The 25298-nt window shown below is 41.2% G+C and overlaps 1 protein-coding gene across 2 annotated transcripts in view; it reads right to left on the bottom strand.

The window, feature by feature from the left end:
- Window positions 1-25298, bottom strand: part of DGKI (diacylglycerol kinase iota) — a 368375-nt gene that overhangs the window by 217558 nt on the left and 125519 nt on the right. For both annotated transcript variants that reach the window (XM_041002016.1, XM_041002017.1), the window contains exon 2: window positions 1822-1930. In XM_041002016.1, coding sequence (XP_040857950.1) covers window positions 1822-1930 — 109 coding nt within the window. The remainder of the gene's footprint in view (window positions 1-1821; window positions 1931-25298) is intronic.

Here is a 25298-nt window from a genome sequence, read left to right as displayed (position 1 = left end):
ACAGTCCTCTCTACAGAAAGCAGAAGTCATACCTTCTTGCCAAGCACGGGCTAAAACAGGGCATTTCCTGCTCAGAGCATTTTTCTGGCAACTATTTCCAGCATCAAAAGGGACAGAGTGTCCTTCCTTACACCCTGGGGCACTTTCTGAAGTCCTCTGTTCTAGACATTGCCAGTTCATATTCTCAATGCTGACTTCTACCCAGTCAGAGCTCCTGCCGTCCAGCATCCTGAGAAAACAGCACAGTTCCAGCACAATGCAGGTTCTGAACAAATGTCCGACAGATGGATGGGTCTATCAACTACCTTAGGTTTTGAATAAAGGGCTTCGCAGAAGGCACAGTTCACAAAGGACTACGCTATTTGCTGCCGCCATTGACCGTGACAACATCCATGAGGTGCCACCAAGGTGGGTCACAGCTATCCCCTCTACAGTTGGGGCTATAGAGGCTGAGACAAAGCAAGTGACTCAAGTCCATGAGGGGACATGGCAGGAATTAACCAGGGTTCCTATGAACTATCCTTCATTAGATTCTCATCTCAACTACGGCCCTCTGAATTTGATCCCAGGATTGGCTGGAACATTATAAATATAAAGCAGCATCTAAAGTCCTTGATTCCTACATTCTGTCATCACTGCTCCATGCATATTCTTCTGTGACTTGACTTACGTTTCTCCATAAAGTTGGTTTTGTTTTTAATGCTGCGCACACCATAAATACACTCTACATTATGTCCTGGAACAAGGGCGGGTGGGGGCACTCTGAAAAGGCAATGCTGTCCCTGAACATCAGTGTGCGCAGATGATACCTGAGCATGCTCAGGATAACCGTGGGTCCCATCAGGGAAGATGCTGCATTTAAATCACATCTTGTCTGTGCCAGGACTTCACAGATACACGCAGAATTTACCCTGGTGTGCCCAGGATATAAAAAGCAGAATGTGAATATGGGAGGAGAGAAAACAATGTTATGACAAAAGGACATTAAATCCTGCCCGATGTGCTCAAAGCAAAACAAGTCCAACCACTCCTCTTTTTATCCCACCCTGCCATTCTCTTCCCTGTGGTTTATCCACTTTGCTCCAGCCTAACTAGAAATGCTAGCCAAAGCTCATCACCGGGATAGGCTGGCAGCAATTGAGCGCAGCCAGCTTGGGCTATGCTTGCTTCAGGAGGCAACAAAGCCCATCAGTCCACAGTCAGGGAATTCTCTGACCATGAACTTCACTCTTTGAAGCCTCTCAATCATCAGGCTAATAGTTCTGTTAGTGTGTTTTGGTTAAAATGCTAACACCAGCTGAGGTACTTAGCTCACTGATGCAAGCCTCATCTGCCTCTGGCTGGGAGATATGAGAGGGAGGCAGTATAACCAATGAGATATGAAATGCCAGAAAGGTAAAGTGAGGTCATCCTGTGTCAGGAAAAAAAAAATAGCCGTTCAAGCCAAGGAAATCAAACTTAGATTCCACAATGTTGCCAAAGATATGCAATACTCTCTATGCATCGTCAACTTGACAGAAAACAATACAGCAAGCGTGCAAGGGACATTTCATCTCACAGCTGCAAAGCCAGAAAACAGTGTCCAAATGATTCATGAAGATTTTATTTTAGGCTTGAACACATCTAACTTCATATAAAGGAGCTACGGTCTTCCCAGGAGTCTGAAAGCGGAGGCGCTGCAGCCTAGCACTCCGAAGGCTGGTTCGTGATCAATACTGAAAATAACCAAGTAAGTCTCACTTCAAGCTTAGGAAATCCTGAGAAGGAAGGCAACACAACATGGAGCCACAACTATGTATAAATGAAAATGTTGACACATACACTCCAGTCCAGAGTTGCTCTGGGCTCCTTCGCTGGACCATTTGCAACAGGAAGGCTGAGGGGATGCGCAGGAGCCAGATGCTGGAGGCCTGCCCGGGAGATTGCTTTCCTGCAGCAAGAAAAAAAAATACAAAGAAAAACCAACATCAGAATCTTGTACACAGCTCAAAATTTCCTGTGGGATAGAAACGATACCTGAGTCAGACTTGCATCTGTGAAAATCTTTACCAACGTACTGGAGCATACTGTCTAAAAAGGGAGAGTGACAGGTCCCAGGAAGACCAAATGGGTCATAGTAAGAAAGTATGGGTTCAGCACCAGAATTAAAATGTGAGTCTTTGGGGCTGGAGCAATGGCAATTGTCTAATCCTCTGCCTGCAAGTGCAGGCACCCCATATGGGCACTGGTTCGTGTTCTGGCCACTCCACTTCCAATCCAGCTCCCTGTTTGTGGCTGAGAAAGCAGTGGAGAATGACCCAAAGTCTAGGGACCCAATAAACCCATGTGGGAGACCTAGAGGGGACTCTGGCTCCAGGCTTTGTATTGGCTCAGCAATTGTTATTGCAACTATTTGGGGAGTGAACAAGTGGATGGAAGACGTCTCTCTCTCTCTCTCTCTCTCTCTCTCTCTCTCTCTCTCTCTCTCTCTCTGCGTGTGTGTGTGTGTCCTCCCTATAAATCTGCCTTTCCAACACAAGTAAATACATCTCAAAAACTGTAAGCCATTTTGGGGGTAGGGGATATAAATGGAAATCTTCCTATTCGTGGAATAAGACTAGGGTGTGGGTATATACAGTATTTGGATAATTTTAAGTAGCTAGGGACCCAAAAAAAAAAAAGAGTGGGGAGGGGCAATAAAATTAGGCTTGTGAGGCATCCTATGTAAACCCCTTCATTTCCTGGCAAGGCAAACTCCATCTGGTCACAACTTAAAGTTCACTTTCAGCCGTCTCTCCTCTAGAGAACATCCTTTACCAACCAGAAGATTGACTACCTGAGCTTGGGGTTCTGAATGGGGAAAGAGTGATCTGCACCTGCCAAGAAATCACCCATGTGAAAAGACAAAAACCTACCTCAGAAAAAAAAAAATTCAAACATTCTTGTCAGATCCCAGGTTTGCAAGGTAAGAACTAACGGAATTCAAATCAGAAAGGAGGGAACGGAATAAGAAGGGCTAAGAGGACCAAACCTGACCTTGGTTGCAAAGATTAGGATTAAGAGGAGGAGTTTCAGCAAAGCAAGGATCACCACTGCAGAGCAAAGCAGAGGGAAAGACGAGAGCATCCTGGTGAGAATATGAACAGCAAAGAAAAGGAAGGAAGCCACCTCATATGAGGAGATGTGGAATATTGTCAGACCAGGGTTTCAAGCTTAATAATGAGCACTGATTTGTAGGTTCCCTGTGGCTCTGTGGAAGCGAGAAGGGCTTTGTCTGCATAGTGAGATGTAAGTGTGGTGTGAGAAGCACCTGAACCAGAATCAGGTAGGCCTCTTCTTGCCATAACTCTGAGTGCTGAAACATTCTGAGTGAGAGTCAGGGAGTCTGCCCTTACACTGGTCTCAAGGTATTCCTTCTATGTGCTAAATTCTTCAAACTCAGCCCTTTGCCAGAAAGTATGCTTGGGCAGGTGTGAGAGCAATGACTTACCGATGCGTATCAAAGGGGAGCTCTCAAAGAAACCAGCAGTGATTTCATTATTGATTGAATTTTCCAACTGAGTCCCTGCATCATGTTTCACATGACCTGAACACTGCAGAAGAATTGGCATCTATGAGCCCAGACCTGCAGACACATCAGACCCCTCAGGAGGCCCAGATCCTGAGACTGCTCACCCACCTCACTGCACAGTGACCCAGTGAAAGGGGAAGCGATGATGGGACCATCTATAGTGAATCCCATCACCACTGAGCCACTACAGAAGAGCCCTTGCCCTGGGAAGGGGGGATTGTGTAAGAAATTAAAGCCTTTATTGAACCCTAAGAGTTAGATAGATGCTCTTTGTCCTGCTCATTAATCTTGGCAAACTCTATCCAGAAATGCAATTTAGAATGTCAAGCAAGACAAAGGGTAGACCTTCAAAACCTGGGGAAAGACTGAACAGAACTCAGTGAAACTGCCACACTTGTGCAAACATGAGTCACTTAGCAAGCAGTCAAAGAGAACTTAGCAAGTGCCAGGCCCTCCTTTTTTTCGTTTTCTCTGTTCTGTCCCTTGTATTCCTACGCAAAATGTCTCAGAAGTACTGGATGGGTCTCCAGTAGTTGGACAAAATCATAACAAGCCTTCAAGCAGTCTACTTTCAAAAGCTCCCACTGGGCAGCAGGTAACCTACTTAATTTATGTAATTCCCCAGAGTCATTGCAAGCATGGAGGTCTGTAATGAAGCCACTCTGATGACACACCATTCTCTTCCCCTGCTCTCATCAAAGCAAATTAACAACATCAATTTTGGTCCCTCTCCCAAGCTGTGTTCCATATCCTGATGCAGTAAGAAGAATGTAGGATTCTTCATGGGTTTCCAACTAAGCTGAAGGCAATAGAGCACTTTTCATTAGGCTTGTTCTCAGGCTCTGACAGCTATAGCTTTCATCATAAGAAAACCAGATTTCTGTGTTCAGCTTTTCTATAGTTTCCACCTTGCACTCTATAACAGCTCACAAGCTGTCTACAGTAGATAGCAAACAGTGCCTATGCATTTTTAAATAACTGAATGATACCTAAATCTCTGCTGAATGAAAAACAAAAAATGCACACATCTTTCATCTCTTTATGAACTGTCCCAGACAGTTGTGATTAGACGAGAAGAAGAAATAACTAAAATCTACCACCAGGCCCCAGTTCAAACCACAGGACAAATGAGTTTAACTATCACAGCTTGTAGATTCTGACCAACTCCTGGTTATTCTCTAATTAGAACTACCAGGGGGGCAAATGCCTCAAATAATCAAATTAGGATGCAAGGGATGTCTAGAAGAGCAATGCAGTTGCATGCGACATGCAAATATTTAACCCGGGATGAAATTACAGCCAAGTCACATGGTCTTGCAGACCGTGAACTGAAACAAGTAAGGTTTTTGCTAATCATCCGCTCTACAATGAGAATGCAAACTTACGACTGACTCCACTTCTCGTTAATGAAGGGTAGAAGGAGGAAGGAACATCAATGGGGCTCTAAGTCTGTAACTGCAAATGGAATCCACAAAATGACAAATGCAAAGCTAGCCCAAAATGTAGAAAAACGAAATTAAAATATAAATTCAATTCTGTTAAGTTTTGAAATCCATACTTTTTATGCTGGGCATTTTCTATCAACCTTAGAAAGGGTCCTCCTACATTAAACCGACAAATCAGGAAAATAAAAATATTCAGGTGCTATACAAGAATGGGAAGTAAATTCTGACAGCTGTTCATTCTTGTAAGCATGCAAGAAAAACTCCCTTTTCTAAAACATCATACATGTATAGACAATTTGTGCTAAAATGAGAGGGTGACTTTGTTATATCTCAGACTTCAAATAATATTAGTCTATGTTATTTTTCAATCTCAAGTAGTTTTGGTTGCAGAATATGACATTTAAGAGTCTGGCAGAATTTGGGGTGTGGTTGAAGTGGACTTACTGGTAGCAGTGGGAGTCTGTGGTTTTAAGCAGCAATTTGCTCTGATAAAAAAAAAAAATCAGTGGGGTTTCAACTTATTCTTTCCTTCTCATCGGAATCCTTCCAAGCTCCCAGTCAGCAAAACCGTGAAGTGCCAGTGATTCTTTTTATTATTTTTTCACAGCAACACTTTACAGGGCATGACCAGAATTGCAAAAACATCTTTGGGAAGATTTGTGATGGTAGCTGTGAAATAGATGTGAAAATATTCTATAATTCAGTTTCAAGGGCACAAAGTCGAAGTTAATGTCAATTAATTGACATGAAAGACCTCGGCCATTTTTAAAGTATAAAAGCCATCATACATTTTAAACAGCATTCTATTATGCCCCTTACTTCATTCAATAAGACTACATACTCCTAATGGACAGGGCTCAATTCATAGACTGATCTTATTACGTTTTAGCCTACGGATAGACACAGCATATATTCAACAAATGGTTTCCTAGTTAATGAATGAACTTCACCCAGCAGCTAAGCAAAACCAGCTTGCTGATTAGATCAAGGGCTGAGCAATCTGATTAGGGTGATTTGAGTTATATCTCAAGCCTTACATATCACAGATACTCTTTCCTGAGAGGGACAGAAATCCTTTGAAGCAGCTGTCTAATGACAAATGCAAATGAGACAAAATCCAGTGTTAAGAAGCAGAAACATCTCAACAGCCTTGTGGCATCAATGCTACAATGAAATCCTATTGCTAGTACACTGGTAAATGGCAAATAATCATGTTAATATTAGTCTAACACACTAATCAAGAGGAACAGGGAGCATACACTCTTCCGAAAGGATTTTAACGACATGATTAAAGCCCTTGCCTTGCACGTGCCAGGATCCCATATGGCAGCAGGTTTGTGTCCAGAAGGCCCCGTTTCCCATCCAGCTCCCTGCTGGAGGCCTAGGAAAGCAGTTGAGGATGGCTCGATGCCTTGGGACCCTGCACCCATGTGGGAGACCCGGAAGAAGCTCCTGACTCCTGGCTTAGGATCAGCTCAGCTCTGGCGACCACTTGGAAAGTGAATCAATGGATGGAAGATCCTCCTCTCTGTATATCTGACTTTCCAATTCAAAAAATTTAATAACATCGGAGAAAACATGCAAATAGGTGGTTGCTTAGTCTGAATATCCTCTCCTGATCCCATCAGCAGATGTTTCCCTGCTCATCCTAGTGCCTTTTGGCCTCCAGGCTTCTGTGGCCCCCATCTTCAGCCCAGCCCCACTGTGCCAATTCCTTCTCTTATGCGCTTGAGAGAATGGAACAGAATCCCACCAGCTGAGTGGAGAAGCCCTGGGCAAGCATCAGTTCCCTTAACCAGACTGACGCACAAGAGACTGGTGAACTCACCTTGCTCTTCTAGAAAAACAAACCAACTGCCTAAAACACGACTCTCTACCTTGGCTTAATTCCTCAAGCCGGATCACAGGCGGCGGCTTAGAATGAGTATTTCTAATATTTCATAAGCACTAATGTTCTTTACATTCAAAGCAGTCTTTGGGGCTTCTTGGTTGAGCTGGACACCTGCCTACAGGACTAAAAATAGTCCACAGGATTAAGACAGTGTCCCGAAACCAAAACATTATGCCAGAAATTTCTGTCTGGAAAAATTCGTTTATAACTCTTGGAGCCTAACCCTTCCACATTAAATGTGAACTTCAAATGTTTTTCTGTAATTTTCATGTACGTCAACATTTTTAATCAGCTGATTATTGTTGAAAAAAGTCATGTTTTGTTTCTCAGGAGAAGTAATTCAAAAAGTTATTTTTGAGTGGCTGGCATGTGGCTTAATAGGCTAGTTCTCCACTTGCTAGCACCAGCATTGGCACTGGTTCACACCCCAGCTGTTTCATTTCCAATTGAGCTTCCTGCTTGTGGGCTGGGCAGGCAGCAGAGGATGGACCAAGTCCTAGGCACCCCACACCCATGTGGGAGACTGGGCCAGTTTTGGATCAGCTCTGGCCATTGCCACCGTATGGGGATGAACCAGCAGATGCAAGACTTCCTTGATGTCTACATCTTTGTAAAAATTTACCTTTCCAATAAGAATTTTTTAAAACTTTTTTTGTATTGAAAAGGTAGATACACAGAGAGAAGGAGATACAGAGAGAAATATCTTTCATCTGCTAGTTTACTCCCCAGTGGCCTCAATGACAGGAGCCAAATTGATCCAAAGCCAGGTGCCAGCAGCCTCTTTCGGGTCTCCCACACGGATGTGGGGACCCCAGGGCTAGGTCCATCCTATGCCGCTTTCCCAGGCCACAAACAGGAAGCTGGAAGCAAAGTAGAGCAACCAGGAGACAAACCAGCACCCATGTGGGATCCCAGCAGATGTGAGGCAAGGATTTTAGCCATTAGGTTATTACACCAGGGTCAAAATGAATAAATCTTTAAAAAAAATTATTTTTGAGATTGTTTTGAGATTGAATCTGTAACATTATATGCCTGGATTACCCTACCTTGATTTTTTTCATGATTCTCCACCAGTCACACTCAGCTTCTGCCCACAGCAATCAGCTTATTTAAGAGTCTTCAATTATCCTACTCTAAGAGCTACTGTTCCACACAGACACCACCAGCTGACTACTTTATTACATCTCTAATGTGACTAAACCTAGACATTTGCATGTTAAAATGCAATCACTCACCCAGCAATGTATTGTCTATATATTTTAGTACACTGTTAGAGATGTGTAGTATATTTGAATGAATAAAACAGAAACAAATCACTGGTTTTGTCATCTTACATCTCATGAGGAACATACTTTGTCAGACACTGAATCATAATTTGTTAGTTTTATTTATTTAGAAGCAAAGCGAAACATATAACACAAAGAGAGAATTTCCAAATCTTTGGTTCATTCTGCAACTACCAAGAACTAGGGTTGGGCCGGGTCAATGTCAAGAGACAGGAATGCCATTGGAGCCTGCCGTGTGGACAGCAGGGGTAAATAACTTGTGCCACATCTGCCGCTTCCCAAGGACATTAGTAGGAGGTTGGATTGGAAACACAGTGCTGGGACTCAAGCCAGTACTCCGGAAAACGTATGCATTCCCAAGCCACAGCTTCAGACACTATGAAACAATGCCTACCCAGACCCTGAATCGTTTCACACACCTTGCATATCCCTCACAACAAGGAGACAGATGCCCGTATCACCCATACTTTAAAGGACGTGACAATGAATTCCTAAAAAGTATAGCTACATATCCAAGGTTCCATACATAAGATGGGGTCCAAATCAGACATCTAACTGCAGAGTCGACAATTAAACACTACATAGCCCTACACTTTCTGAAATGCTGGCGGCACCCATATGCAAATGAGACATACAATTAGCCTCTTACATGTTAAAGTCTAATTCTCTTCATCATAATTATGAATGCTTTGACTCTACTAAAAAAAAAAACAAGCTTTTACTAAGAAAGGGACAAGACAGGTGTGAGGGTATAAAGGTGATGTTACACCTTATCGTATGTGGCCAAGCTTCTTGGTCTGCTTTGGCCTCTGCTTCCTCATCAATAAAATCAAACCACAGTGCACCACTCAGAGAATATCAAACAGGATGAAAACCAAACATATGTAGAAGCCTTGGCTCACAGAAAAGTACAATAAAACTGCTACTGGTATCCCTACACACTTCTTTGGTCCATGCAGCATGCAGCCAAAGCTAGGTATGTGTAAATCATGGCATACGTATGTGTTTTTGGATTATTGTCAAGTCTTCCGAATCCCCTAAACACATCTGTTCATTCTGTAAACATGTGAGAAGCTTTGAAACATGCCAGGCTGTTCAAAGAAGCTCAAACAGAAAAGTCTTCTGCCGTGGTTGACAGAGGAATCAATCCTCACCCCAACTCGCCTATCTTCCTCAAACAAAATTAGAAGGCATCCCATCCTCCCCTCAGGCAAATTTACTAACATATTAAAGACAAACATCCAACCCAAATGCCACTGGAATTCTTTTATTATATTCATATAAATGAATGCTGTATGAAAAAGACTTCTTTGTTTAATCTGCCAAAAAAAAAATGGACTGGTTGCCAAATGCCCCCTGAGAACTTGTGAACTCATTTGTTAGACAGAATTTATAGCTCAAACATATTTCATCCACAGCCATGTTCACAGGCTAGAATGGAGCTCGGTGTGAGACAAGGCAATAAACTTCGTTTCGAAATCAGGTGAGATTTTTCAGTTGAATGTGTCTCAGGAGCTAATGACACTCAGCTCCTTCAGGTATCATTTGAGGGGAAAAGTCAGCTTGGGGAATGGAGACAAAGTAATTCCCCTGGTACAGGTTGACTTGTGACCCTCTCTCCATTCACAGATTGAAGTCCCAAAACTGGGGACTTCAGAATGTGGCCTTATGTGGCATATAAAGTCTTTGCAGAGGTAATCAAGTCAGAATGAAGTCGGTGAGATGCGATCCTAAACCAGTTATGTTTTTACAAGCATCTTGGGGAGAAAAAGGTGGGAGGAAATTTCATATAGACATACGTACAGGGAGAGAGCCACGTGAAGATGATGGCAGGGGTAAGACTGGCAGCAAAGTACCAGCAGCCAGGGAGAGAAGCGGAGGAAGCAGGGTCCCCCTCCGCCTACAGAGGAACTCACCCCAGGACTCCCCGATCTCAGAACGGTGTGACAACACAGTTTTTAGCTTCACCTACTTGGCGTGTGGGACTTTGTTATGGGAATCTTACCAAACACGTTAAAACTAAACCCAAAGTTTGGACTGAGTACGATTGGGTTTGACTAACTTCAGTTAATTCCTCATTTCCAATTTCCCTTATGAAATTCTGGGCACCTTCCTATCACAAAGTTACCCTTCAGAAATCACTAATATTTGAGACACACCTTTTCTTGCAGAACCACTGCTTCAGAGCACCATTCTCACACAGAGTGAGCATCTGACCAAATTTTACTTAATGCATCAACAAAGTGACCATCAGAGAGGAAAATGTAAATGCATAGAAGAAACTGGAATTTATAACATGAAGGAAATGCCCAATATGCTAACTCAGATGTAAGAGTAATTTATTGTCCTTGGGTTAATAAAATCTCAACCTCAGAGCCATGAACATTTCTTTCAGTCCCTAAAGTCATAATGGATCAGCTTTCCACAGATTAACTTCTTTTTTTTTAAAGATTTATTTTATTTTTATTGGAAAGGCAGATATACAGAGAGGAGAGACAGAGAGGAAGATCTTCCGTTCGATGACTCACTCCCCAAGTGAGCTCAACGGCCGATGCTATGCTGATCCAAAGCCAGGAGCCTCTTCCGGGTCTCCCACATGGGTGCAGGGTCCCAAAGCCTTGGGCCGTCCTCGGCTGCTGTCAGCACCTCCATCAGATTTGGATTAACAATCAAATACATAAAGACAAAAAGTATAATATCTAAGAGTTTCAGATGAGAATCACTACTAAATAACAAGGATCTGATTGTATTGGAGCAGGTTAATCAGGATAAACTTTAATAAAATAACGTTTAAGTTAAAAATAATCATTTTCCCTCCAAAATTTGAGCTAATTATATTTCTTCTGTTCATGATTAAATCTATTAATTACAAGTTCTTGTGTAGATTTACATATGTATTTATAATAATTCATAATTTGTAATAATTTTTCCAGATTTATTCATTTTTTATTGGAAAGACAGATTTATGAAGAGAAGGAGAGACAGAGAAAAGATCTTCTGTCCACTGGTTCACTCTCTAAATGGCCACAAAGACTGGAATTGAGCCAAACAAAAGACAGGAACCTGCAGCCTCTTGCAGATCTCCTACATGGTGCAGGGTCCCAAGGACCTGAGCCATCCTCCACTGCTACAGGTATAGAGCTGGATGGGAAGTGAAACAGCCAGGTCATAAACCCGTGCCCATATGGGATGCCAGTGTTTGCAGGTGGAGCATTAGCCAATTGAGCCATTGTGCTGATCCCTAAATAAATATCTATAACACGGTGCAAGGCCAGGACACACAATGGGTTGAAATGACCAATGAAACATTTCTATGGTCCATTTCAGTTGCTGTGACAAAAATAGCATAAACCAGAGAACTGAAAAATCACAGTGATTTATTTCTCATAATAGTGAAGTCTGCAAGACCAAGATCCAGGCAGCAGCAGATAAGGTGTTTGGTGAGGGCCACTTCCTGGCTCACTTGCTCATAATCTTCTCTCTGAATCTTCGCGTGAAAAAAAGAGGCCCACAATCTTGCCCAGACTGCATGTATAAAAGACTATTTGCACTCATGGGGGTGGGGTGGAGGGTTTCCACAATCATGATGAAATCATCCCAAACTCTCCCTTCCTAACAAAACCACACTGGGGATTAGGATTCTAAAATGTGACTTCAGGGGTAGTAGGTGGAGAAACGCATCGACATTCAGTCATCAGCAAGTGCCGTTGTGCGGCTGGATAAGGAACATTTTAGGAACACAGTCTACCATTCGGCTGGAAGCTGTTGTGTACTATGATGAAATGGTCTCATTGCCTCCGCCTCTGTATTTCCCACCTGCACGTTAATCTTCAGAGAACTCCTCTGCTTCCCTTAAAGGCATGAGGCTTTTATGAATGTGGAAATTGCAAATGAGCATTTTACATCTAGGTCAATGAATGCAAAGTAGACTTTGCTTATACTAAGATAGAAAGATAATCCAGAATTGAACAAATTTAGGAAAAGCATTAGCCTCAGAACAGAAATAACCTTAAGAACATAAGCCCTGTGGGACTCCTCAGACATTTTAGGGGAAAGGATTAAGATTCATAGGATTGTTCCCAGTAAAACTATCAGCAGGGAAATCATATTTTTAGAATCCGCCACCCATTTTCATGTTCACACATTCATTCCTATCCTCTCCAATTTCCCATTTCTGTGGCACCTACACTGTTACAACCATAATCCTGCTGAGTTGATGGCATTACAGAATAGATAACCCCTAGGAATTTTGTCAACTAAAAGTAGTCTGGGGTATGTCCCTTATAGCAGCATTTGCCGTGTCAAAAGGAACTCAACAACAATGTAAACACTTATATGGACTAAACAAATGGAGTAAAATGACATTCAAAGTAATGCAAGTAATTTCCCTACACAACAGTCCAGTATATTATAAATATAGCTGTGTGTGGAGGTTTGTACTTCAGGTCCAAGACCTACCTACTAAGGTCAGCCTTACTCATAAATGCTATGATCAATATCCATGAACGGACTTTGTTCATGAAACATACGATAAAGACACATTCCTGAGAGAGGGTCAGCAGCAAATAAGAATTTTATCAACACCTTGCTTCTGAGTCCAAGGCACTTACTACCATGTTAAAACCCAACTATCTTCCTGGCAGACATTTACTGAACCATGCACCAAGCATGCTGTTCCATTAATGCTGATTCTAACACAAACTGCCATACAGACAAGCAAACAATCAGTAATATTTATGTTTGTTAAAGACTTGGTTATATTGCTAGAATTGAGATTTGTCTAAGACACACACACACACATACACACCCTTGTCACGCCTTTTTAAACCAAAAGTACAAATCACGGGGCTCTCTTCTTTGCAGCAAGCCTTAATAAAGTTCCCATTCTTTGTTCTCTAATTACATTAGAATGGCAATACAGATGAAATACACTGAGGGCCACCAAGAGGCAATGTGAGGTTCGGCATTTAGTAGTGTTGGAACAAAATACTAGGTCTCACAGCCCAGTGTTTACCATGAAGACAAAATTGAAAACTGGCTGGTATACTGAACTGCCAAAATACCCTTAATTTAAACAATTTTTGCCTAAGGACCAGTCCTAGATAATGTTCCTTTCAAAGTCCATTACAACAACAGCTTAATGCAGTTTCAATTTCTTCGATTAGAAATGAGAAAGAGCTGTACTTTCCAACAATGAATTCTGCAATTGTCTGTTTCCTGAAAGGTAATGTCTCTTCTAACAGCCTCATTTGACTGATGCTGTTCAACCCCATCATCTTACTCATCTTCATATCATTCCCATGACTGATTTGCAATGGGCCTCCCTCCCTTAAACCTGCAGCTTAAGATACTTAGAGTTGGGGCAAGAAAGAGGGGTCTGTTTATCCTATGCACCTCTCCATCCCCCCGTTCTGATTCCTCCAGTGCACTGCAGCAAGAAAGGGAAGGGAAGTGAACATTTCGATCGACTGGATGGAACTGGAAGCAGCAGCATCTTTGGGCAGCCACAAGGGCAAGTAGAGCTCACCGTCTCAGACCACTGAAAGCCTCACTGTGCTCCACTGACCACACAGTTCCCCCAGGTTACACCATGTTATCCAGCTTACCCTGGGAGGGTAGTAATCTTGCTTCATATATATAAGCTTTTTTTTTTTTCAATAACTTAAGACTGAAAACAACTCTAGGATTCATTTTCCACATTTAGTGGGAACCAAAAACTTGAAGTAATTCTAATTGGTGCCCCCATTTCTGCATGGCACTCTCTCAACAGTTAGGTGGTTACGTCCAATAATTAAGCGAACGTCCTAAGGGAGGACAGAAATGAGTGTAGCACCTTCTTGCAGAACTTACTGGTTTTTTCTGAGTGCTGTCCCCTGGCCTCCAGTGGCCGACAGCAGGTGAAGAAAGCAACTAAACTGCTTTATCCACATATCTGAAATACAGCAACATCTTTTCTATTATTCCCTTCTTAGAGTGACTTCTATAAGAGCAGTGAAAGCTTTGAAGGAATACTTAGCCGAGCTCAGCCCTTCCTACAGGTGTCTGGCCCCAACCACTAGCAGCTCTCTAAACTTAGAATTACAGCCTCTAGCTTTCACACTTGGCCATAATTTCAATTACCAGGAAAAGAATCACTCTGTAAGTCTGCCTCGCAAAAAGAAAATAGATTTTAGAGTCAGATTTTTAGGCAATCGATATTTTTATTCAACGATTACTACATTCCAGTCTCAAGCAAATGGTTGATTGTGCAGACGTTCACAAAACACAGTCCCTCTTCTGTTGGAGTTTACAATCCCAGAAAAGAAAACAAACAACAAAGAAGTAAACAAACAGAGATCAATGCTAACAGATAAGATTCTACAAAAGGAAAAACACAAACAGGTGGTAGAGAATGGAATTATGTTGGCTAGGGAAGGAGCCAGGAGGAAGCAACAAGAATTGAAATCACCTGGAATGGAAGCTTATGGCTTTCAAGATTAAATTTGTGATTCATGTACTACTTAATGTCTCTCATCTTCAATTTTTTTGCCTGTAGAACAAGAAAATAATTTTTCCACATGGGCCACTGGGAAGATCCAATTAGATAAGATGAAAGGTACCTTTTCTTCCTGTCTCATCCCAGGACTCAGAAAAGGCTTTGAAAAGGGCACCTAGTCTAATTTAACAGAAGACCAGCACTGTAAACTGTAAGGCAGAAAGGGCCAGAGACCAGAGACAGCACTTACTAATTTTGTAACTCTGCCAGAGACACTTCCCTAACCCAACTCTTCTCTCGCTCACCTCTCAGAGAAAGACAACAATATCCTACAGGGACTATCAAACCATAAAGACCGAACATACACACACATTCAAGTGGAGTTGGATTCATCATGAAGGCGTATGAGGTTCGGTCATTGTGGCTACGTGGGGAGTAAGCTAACAATACAACATTTTTCTCTCTCTTTTCTCTCTCTATAACTCTTTCAAATAAATAGATATTTTAAAAAACAAATGAGGTTAAACACATAAATAACAACAGCTATACATAAATACAATTATTTTTATGAGAATAACAAGCAACTTTTAATCAAGAAAATTATCATTAAAAATAAATAAGTGGCTAAAGATCAGATAGAAACTACGAAAATGAAAGTTAGCAAGCTGCCACGGATAGCTAAAGAAATGATGGAAATAGAAGAAAAAAATTTTTTTAGGAAGAGGAGAGAATTGGAGAAAGAATTTGACAGTGTTAATATTTAAATGCATATTAGAAAGCAATTAAAATGCAAACCAATGCAAAACTGTATTCATGTAGTGGAAAATGCAACATTTTGCAAGCATCAGTTCTACCCTAAGTAATTTGCAGATTCATAAAATTTCAACCAAAAGAAAACTGCGTAGTGTTTTCGGTGAACTGAACATGGTAAAACTTATTTAGAAAAGTATAGAGCCAGAGCAGCCAAATATCCTGAAGGAAAAAAAAAATACGGAAGTGGGACTAGCATTAAAAGATATCAAGCATTATTAAGAATTAGCAATTGATACAGTGTGAGACTGAGGCAGGGATTAACAAACTGAACTAATGAAACAAAGCTCATATGTAGACTGAAAAAATACAACCTTGATTTATGGCAGAATTAGCACTGCTGATTAATGAGGAAAGATGCAGTTTTTCAATAAATTGTCCCAGAATAATTGATCATCCTTACAGATTAAAACTAAATTATAATCCTTTCCTCAGAGCATACATATGATCCATCTCTGGTACATTAAAATGGAAATGTGAAGATACTTTGGGAGGATTATCTTCCTTACAAAAGTGGAGGGAAGCATTTATAAGTAAATTTAACACACACACACTCACAGAAAAATCCTTGAAGAATGTATAAACTATAAATCCAAATCAATTAAGTAATGCTGTTAATCGAAAACACTGTAAAAAAAAAGATCCAACACAAAATACAATACTTGGACAACTATAACTGACCAAGGTCTAGTAGATACCAGTAATGTAATAAAAAAAAAAACAGCAAGTCCCCCAAAAAGAGAGGAGGCAAAGATTTGAACAGGTTCCTTGCAGAAGGGAAAATCCAACCAGCCAAATCAGAAAAACAAGCTGAAATTATGTCCAGATTCACCAAGGCAATGCAATATCACCCTGTTACCCTTCTGACTTTTTCTTTTCTTCCATCTCCAACATTTTTCTATGACTTCAAATCCAGTAGATTGAACATTTTAGGTGTGACAAAAGATGTTAAGTGTATACACTGTTTTTTAAAGAGTCACATCTACTGGCTCACTGTTTTTTAAGATTTATTTTTTACTTGACAGGAAGATTTTACAGAGAAAGATCTTCCATCTGTTGGTTCACTCCCCAAATGGTTGCAATAGCTAGAGTTGAGCTAATCTGAAACCAGGAGCCAGGAGCCTCCTCCAGGTCTCCCACATGGGTGCAGGGTCCCAAGGTTTTGGGAACCATCCTCGACTGCCTTTTTAGACCATAAGCTGGCAGCTGGATGGGAAGTGCAGCAGCCAGGACACAAACCATTGCCCATGTGGGATGTCAGCACTTTCAGGTGGGGGATTACCCATTGAGCCACGGTACCAGCTCCAAGTGTAAACACTATTACAATGACTACAACATGCTACAATCAGTGGGAAAGGCATCAAATGATCTCACAGTGCTAGACTTTCCAATAATATTTCAAGGTATGGACCCTACATAATCTCTGGCACATATACAATGAATGTGAATATATTATATCAACACTGTTTATTATAAAAGCATAAGAGCATCTCAAATGTCAAATGAATGCATAATGGATAATATCTTGCAATGTGTCCATATAATAAGATAATACTCAACTACAACAAAAAATGAAATCAGTTCCAGAGAACAAAATAAGTGAAACTCAAAGACTGAGTGGTCTTTGAAATGTGTCAATTGCTGAATGAATATTCATATTTCATTTCAATAAAATTTGAAAGTGCAAATGGAAATTTTACTGTGTATTCTTAAGAGATGGCATGACATCAAACTTAAGCACACAAAATTTGTCATCAATCCTCCCTGAGTTAGAATTTTGGTAACCGCACCTACTGATTATATGGCTAGACAATTATTTCACATCTATACACCCTGGTTTCCTCATTTGTAAAATGGAAATACTGCTCTAGCTACTTCTGTGAATTACCTTAGGTTTAAATAATGCTGTTACTTTCTTTAACACTTATTTTTATTTATTTAAAAGGCAGAGTTGTGTGAGAGAGGAGCAGAGGCAGAGATTTTCCATCCGCTGATTCAATCTCCAAATTACTGCAACAGCCAGGGCTGGACCAGGCCGAAGTCAGGAGCCTGGAGCTTCTTCCAGGTCTCCCACGTGGATGCAGGGGCCCAAGCACACGGGCCATCATTTCTTGCTTTCCTAGGCACTTTAGCAAGGAATTGGATGGAAGACAGAAAAGCCAAGACTCAAACCGATGGCTGTATGGAATAGTGGCACTGTAGCAGGTGGCTGAACCCATGAGGGATCAACAGCAACAACTATGCTGCCCCTTTGAAAATGATGAAATGCTAAAAAGCAAAAAGAATAGTAAGTAAAATGTTCAGCAGTATGAGGGAAGAAAAAATGGTGGGCTGAAAAGGAAATCAAAACGGACCGAAGAGGTTATGAAAGCACCCTTTGTTACTAAGTAAACTGTGAGGTTGGCGGAGTGGCACAATGTGTTAGCTGCTGCCTGTGGTGCCATACAGACTTACTATATAAGTGTAATGCACATCTTTTCATTTGATGGCTTTTAGCCCTTGTCCAAATCCCTGCTAAATGATGGTATTCTCACCTTCTTCATGTTGAACTCTTTATGTAGTGAAGCTAAGCCTTTGACTATAGTGTAAATTAAAAACGTTCTTTCAAAAAAGAAAAAACTGTGTAGTGAATCTTCACATATTTCTTATACTCTTATTCTTTATAAACTATATTTTATAAATATGTTGTTGTATCCTGTTACTATATGTCCTTTCCCTTTAATAAAAGTATTCTGAGCACTGTAAAATTAAAGAAAGTAAAACGTAAGTCTACATAGTCAGATCACTCCTATCTATTCAAGCTGTCACCCTAGAAAACACAACCTTTGTAACAAACAGCACTTCGCTGACATTACAGCATCTTTTTCAAAGCAGCAGGAACCCCTTTTTTAGAAATGCTTTTTGAACCTGCAGCCACTGCCACGTTGGAACTTTCTAAATACAGTCAGGTCTCGTGTTTTGAGGATAAATCTTAGTTTCCTCAGACAGCAACAAGTTATTTGAAGTAGAGTTTGATGGATGAGATGAGTGATTTAGCTCTACGTTAGATAATTGAGATGATGATACGTTTCATAAACAGTTTCTCAAAGGAACGCCAAAGAATAATAGACTTGAATGGTTAGCAAAGCAATCACAGTCAAGGTTCCACACAACTTTGAAACTACTTCTGCCGAGAGGTCAAATGACAAGCCAGTTTCAGCCTGGAGGTTTTAAGTAACGCAAAACCCCTAGAGTATATGTAAAGATAAACTCTAACCCTCACCTACTAGTCCAGTTGTCCTAGTTTAAATTTATTATCTTAATATTGCTTCATACTGGACTATGATTCCATTCTATACAAATCTGAACCCAGTGACTATCATACATATTAGCTCTCCATTGCAGAGGAAAATGCAAGCTGTTAAGTTTGTAATCATCTATGTAAGATTCTCTTGCCACTGTTGGAACTAACAACTCAAACAGGACCAACTGCAAAGTCCTATTACTCCAAGGTGCCCACTTCCAGCTTGGAATTAATTCATACTTGGGGTAGGTGGAAGGAGGTGGAATTTAAGCATCTATGAGTTAGCCAAATTTTAGCTTACTTCTTCATATTTCTACTTAATCACAGGAAAATCTTGAAAAATTGACACATACATTACTTAAATCTGGACACAAACTGTGTATGGAATTTCATAAATCTACCAAGATCAAAACTACAGCCAAGAAATGAATTCGGGCAACTTATATGCATTTTCTTTTAGGGAACTTCTAGCTCATTGTGATCATGATTTCCTTTTCTAAATCTATTAAAACACGTGTCTAAGCACTTCGGTAGATTTTGAAGATGCTTACATTACATTTAGTAAACTACAAATTCACCTGCCCAATTTGGAATGGATGTTTTCTTATCACTGGTCAAGAATCGCTACCATTGTTCTTTTCAATCACAATCTTATTATCAAATTTGCAACACCTTTCACTATCTGTGGTAGAATTTATCTGAATGACATAATCTTCATTGTCTAAACAAACTATGTTCTTTCTAAATGTTCTTTCTAACCTTGAATGATTTATTCCATCCCTCCAGTTGTAAGATAATTTTCCTTAATATATTTATCTAAACACACATTGGACAAAATTCAGGTCCATTGAAGATGTAAAATTCCAACATTTTCCTTTAGGATTATTTTAAGACTACAAAAAAAAAAAATGTTTTTTAAAAATGAGGCTGGTGTTGTGGCATAGCAGTTAAGCCACAGCCCACAATGCCAACATCTACTTGTGGTGCTGATTTCATCCTAAGATGCTCCATTTCTGAGCCAGCTCCTTGCTAAGGTATCTGGAAAAGCAGTGAGTAAAGGCCCAATTGCTTGAGTCCTTGCCACCCATGTGGAAGATCCAGAAGAAGCTCCTGGCTCCTGGCTTTGGACTGGAGCTGTTCCAGCTGTTCTGACAATTCAGGGAATGAACCAGTGGATGGAAACTTCTCTTTCTCTCTCTTCTCTCTCTCTCTTTCACTCTGCCTTTTAAATAAATAAATATTTTATTTTTAAAAAATGCTAAAAAACATCTAGCATAACTGTTTTTAAATAGACACTTTAAACAACACAGACTCCTCTAACGCAATTTTCATCTGTAAAAAAAAATGTTGCCTGTTGGAGACCTGGAAGGAATGCTTGGCTCAGACCAGCCTAGCTTCAGTCATTGTGGTCATCTGAGGAGTGAACCGATATGTGCAAGTTTCTCTGTCTCTCCTTCTCTCTCTATAACACAGCCTTTCAAATAAATGGAGTTTTTAAAATGAATATCCATAGCTGATGTTCCTTAATTTTTCTTATAATTATTTGCATCTACATTTGGTCATTTACCCTAAATAGAGGACCACAACACACCATCAGACAGGAAGAAGGATGAGGACACAGAAAGCACGAGAAAAACGGTGATACAAACAGCAGGTGGCACAGCTCACCCATGTCTCACGGTAAATCTTGGTTCATCCAACTCATCAAACTGGACAGTAAAATAGGAAACAGCTAGCATCCCACAACAACCAGCTAAGTTTATCTTGAACAAAATCCTTCCTGGTTATAATTCATTTCAACTCATCCTATCCACAGCAATAAGACACATTACGTAACTAAATGTTATCGCTAAAATTGCTCCCTGCTTGGAAGTAACTCCCTTTTCTCTCCAACATTAAATCCATCATCCTCCACTCAAGACTTCATGTTTGCCCACCCATCACATCCCTGCATTCACTCATACGAGTCTCCCTCATGACTCTGTACACACCACCTTCCCACCAGCTATGGTAAACCACTCATTTTCGTGCCTTTAAGGAACTAATTCTTCAAAATGAACTAACTTTGCCCTTACTTTGTAGCCAGCTGTTCATATTTTTATCCTGCTGTGTTAACCATCTTTGTGTACCTGTAATGAAACACCAGAGGCAACTTGACTTCAAGAAGAAAAGAGATTTATTGAGCTTACAGTTTCAGAGGTTCAAAACCTAAGTTCACTCAGTGAGGAGGAAGTCTACTGGTTCATTCTCGGTGGGGCCTTCACGCAGAGGATACCATCCCATGGAGGGGGCAGATGCGGGGGCGATCACATCTCAAACAGGAAGCCAGAGAAAGGCTAAGTGGGTCCACATCCAGCTTTGTTGAATCCTCTGGGGGCAAATTAGTCCCTTGAGAAGTAACTAAGGGTAGCCCCCTCAAAGACCCAAGGGGCCCCCACAAGTACCTACCTCTTAAAACTTCCACCCCAACTCCTAATACCTCCCTGCTGGGAGCATGTCCCCTAGCACATGACTTGTTAGGTCATCCAAGTCATGACAACTGCATATTTTCTTCCTTACAAGAAACAAAAATAAAAGCGACCACCAGAAACACTCCTGAAACAAAGTCTTCTCTGACTTCTCAAGATACAGTCACCCCTCTCAGCTGACTGCTTTGTTCTCTTCCTCATCGTGCTTTTTGGATGGAAAACGGGAACAGATCCATGTTCTGGATTTAAAGATTCTCACTTAAACTGCATGGATCTGACCCATGCCATGATATGCTGAAGACATACTTGGGGACTTGCAGTGTGCAACCAGGGCTATGGCCACCGTGGCATTGATGCTACCCTACCCAGTGTGCAACCCAGCCAAGTTCAGGAAATATTCTCTTAATTAGAAGTCATTCACAGACTTACCAAATTGGAAACTCTGAGGCCCAAGCATTTGTGTTAGGACCCAGTTCCTGCCAAGCTTAGATTAAGAAACACTGGCCAAAAGACTGCTTTAGTCTGTCAGAGGAGCAGGGAGAGGTGTTAAAGAGACAGGACAAAAAGTTCTTGTCCCCTTCACTCCATAAATGACCACAACAGCCCGAATTAGGCCAAGCCAAAGCCAGGGACCAGGAGATTCATCCCAGTCTGTCACATGGGTGTAGGGGCCAAAGACTTGGGCCATCTTCTGCTTTCTCAGACATGTTAGCCAGGAGCTGGATCAGAAATGGAGCAGCCAAACTCAAACCAGTGTCCATATGCATGCTGGTATTACAACTGACAGCTTTACTTGTTATACCACAACATTAACCCCACTCTGTTTTTGAAAAAGTATCTGCTGTTAATGCATATGCATTTGTTTTCATCTGTTTGGAAAGTGATGTGCCAGAGAGAGAGAGAGATATCATCTATATACTAGTTCAACAAACAGTTGCAATAGCCAGTTCTAAGCCAGAAATCTGGAAATGCACCCAGGTCTCCCATGGGGATGGCAGGATTCCTGGCCCTTAAACCATCAGCTGTTGCTTCCCAGGATGCACTGGCAGGAAGCTAGATTGTAAGTGAAACGGCCAGTATCCAAATGAGCATTTTGATACAGGATATGGGCATCCAAGTAGTAACTTTATCTTCCATATTCCAATGCCTGACTCTACTGTCTCTTTTAGCAAGAGATGGTAACCAATACCATCTATAATACCAATACTGTAATACCAGCTGGATATTACAGGATTATTTGGAGAGCCATTACAATCTCAAACATTTGAGGAGTGAACCTGCAGATGGAAGATATCTCTCTCTCCCTCTTTCTCTGTAATTCTGATTTTTCAGATAAATAAACAAATCTTTAAAAAAAAACCCTGTAATTGATCTCAGATTGAGAATTTTATGAGGTGAAGAATTGGGTTTGAAATTTACTATGATGGAGGTTAAGCATTGCCCAACATCAGGGCAACAACAGGGGGGATCCTCTATGCATTACAACAAGACACGCACTGCAGCTAAAAAGGCAAGGAGGGGGAAGGAAAGAAACAGAGCATGAGCTGGATGGCCGAGAGAAAGAGAATGAAGTCTTGAAGGATTACTAGGGAGATGGGAGACAAAGAGAATCACCAGAGCTTTTGTATGAGACCCCTTTGCACCCTGGACTCCGTAAAATCTGATTCATAAATTTAATAGAACCACAATAGACAGCTCAATGTTCTAGTTCTCTGGGAATCAGAACATGTTCTTACTACTACCTTATTATAAGTTTCGTAACCGCCTCAGACAATCTGAACATTTGTGAGCAGGTTCTTTATTAGAATAAAAACTGCAAGAAAGGCCTTGAAAGGACTGCCGAATTTCCCAAGAAAAGCTTACCGACTATTCAAGCTCATGCTCATTCCCCACAGGTATCCCCAACTGCTATCAAATTCAGTTGCTATAACAACTGCCACTCACTTCTACTTTACACCAGTAACCCAAAGACAGCTGGATCCAGAATAGGTTTAACTCAAACATAAAGCAAAGGACGCCGGTGGAGGAACACTCAGCGGGGAGGTAATTAAAAATGAAATCACTATGCTCCCAACGATCTTTAAAAGCAAATAGCAACGCAGACTCTTGAACACATGCAGCATGTGTGGGAAGAGTGAGAGAGACACCACGAACCCACTGCCCCACAAAGGTTTCACAAGTCCCCAATTTTACCTCCATCCTCACACCCTCAGGACAACACCCCCTGTCTTCATTTCCAGAGATCAAGGTAGGAGTCCCCTCCTTGTATTGAAACAGCTCGCCACCTTTCTGACCTTTCTCTTCGCCTCTCCCTCCGAGTGAAAACAATGACCAGATCCATCCTCCAGCCTTTGCAAATTTCCTCACCAATATCGTTTCACTTCATTCTTGGCTGCCTCTTGCAACACTTTGCACCAACACGTGCGTGCTAACCATGAAGTTGCAGACCTACCTTCATCTATCCTTGTGGAACTTTCTCCATTTGAATGGTAAGCACATGACCCTGTCATGACCCTTCCCATGGGATTCAGGAACGGTTTGGAACTGGGATTATGCCACACCATGGGCCAGAAAGTGACGAGCTCACAGTAGGAAACAATTGCATTTGGTAATACAACTAGAATTGCATATTTTCCCATGTACATAGGAAAACCTGCAAAACGTGGCACCGTTTTGTTTCATGGCTGAGAACCTGCAGAATGGGGAAGCTCCTAATATTTCATCAGGGGCAGAAAAAAGCACATCAGGTGTGCTCTTTGTGTCTGTCAAGAACTAGAGCTCGTTGAAAATGAGTAGCTGGCATTTGGCTGCAGGGAACAGTTCTCAGGAAAATAGAAAAGGAACAAAACCAAATGAATAGATGAGTACATTTTGAGTGACATGAGCCTTTCATAGGATGCCAGGTACTGCTCTGCCAGACCTAGGCATGCCCGTCTTCTCTCTCACTAACAAGTATGGGTAGCTCTGGTGCCTACACTGTGTGTGTTTGTGTGCATATGTATCGAAATATTTTTTATTTTCTTTTAACATGTGATGATGATATTTATCTAAAAGTGTTACAATTGCCATAAACATTCATGAAAAGAGAAGTATCACGTGAGGTGGAGGGCATGGTAAAGCATAAGGCGGAATACAAACAAGGCAATATGGCGAACAAGGAGTTCATACTGTTCCTCATGAGGGGTTCTCACATAAAGCTGGGAGGTGTTTTCCCAGAATGTAATGACACACTGTCCACCAAGAGCAAGGAGCAGTGTCTCCCTCAACTAGGGTTGTCCTTCCTAACATCTCAAGAGAATCAAAACCAGAATGGACTGGCCTGGCCAAATGACTCCCAGCCTCCTCAGGATACCAGCCATGAACAGAGCACCTGCTTCTCAAGAGAAAGCAGATGCAAATCTTTTTAAAAAGGAAACACAATGCAGTATTATTAATATGGCTTTTTCCCTAAGAATCGATTTATTAATTTGAACAAGAAAGGGATGGAGCAAGATACAGATTTTCCATCCATTCATTCACTCCTCTGATGCTTGCAACATCCAAGGTCCAAGCCAGCTGCCAAGAATTCCACCTGGACAGCCACCATGGTAGCAGGAACGCGACTGCTGGGTGATCATCTGCTGCCTCTCCTGTCCATTAGGAGCAAGGTGGATTAGAAGTGGAGGTGGACCATGCATTGGTTATTCAGTGGCATGTTTTTCGACTCCATGGTGCTGTAAATATTATGTTTTAACTTCGTATCTGTTGTTGACCTTATTTTGTGGCTTCTCATTTAAGGGAATGTATAGTGGTGGTGTCACAGAGACCATCATATTCAGATGTGAAGATACAACGTAGTATGCATTCCTACTTCCAAATCAAAGATGGGCTCCCAATGAAACAGTTGGACATATCTGGACAATGGGATGCTGGACTGTCTGACATTGTCTGTACCAGCAATGTCAGGGCACAGCTAAATAACAGACTGATGGACTTATGACTACTTATGAAAGATTATACTATTGTAATAATATGGGGAAAATTAGTCCAGGGTGGGAATTTGTGGGAAGGGGGTGGGGAAACCCCAGACCATATAGATTTGTATCATAAA

This window comes from Ochotona curzoniae, unplaced genomic scaffold (assembly GCF_017591425.1).
Source record: "Ochotona curzoniae isolate NIBS_2020 unplaced genomic scaffold, NIBS_Ocur_1.0 scaffold_2476, whole genome shotgun sequence".
NCBI classification, from domain to species: Eukaryota; Metazoa; Chordata; class Mammalia; order Lagomorpha; family Ochotonidae; genus Ochotona; species Ochotona curzoniae.
This window is presented reverse-complemented; position numbering and strand designations above follow the sequence as displayed.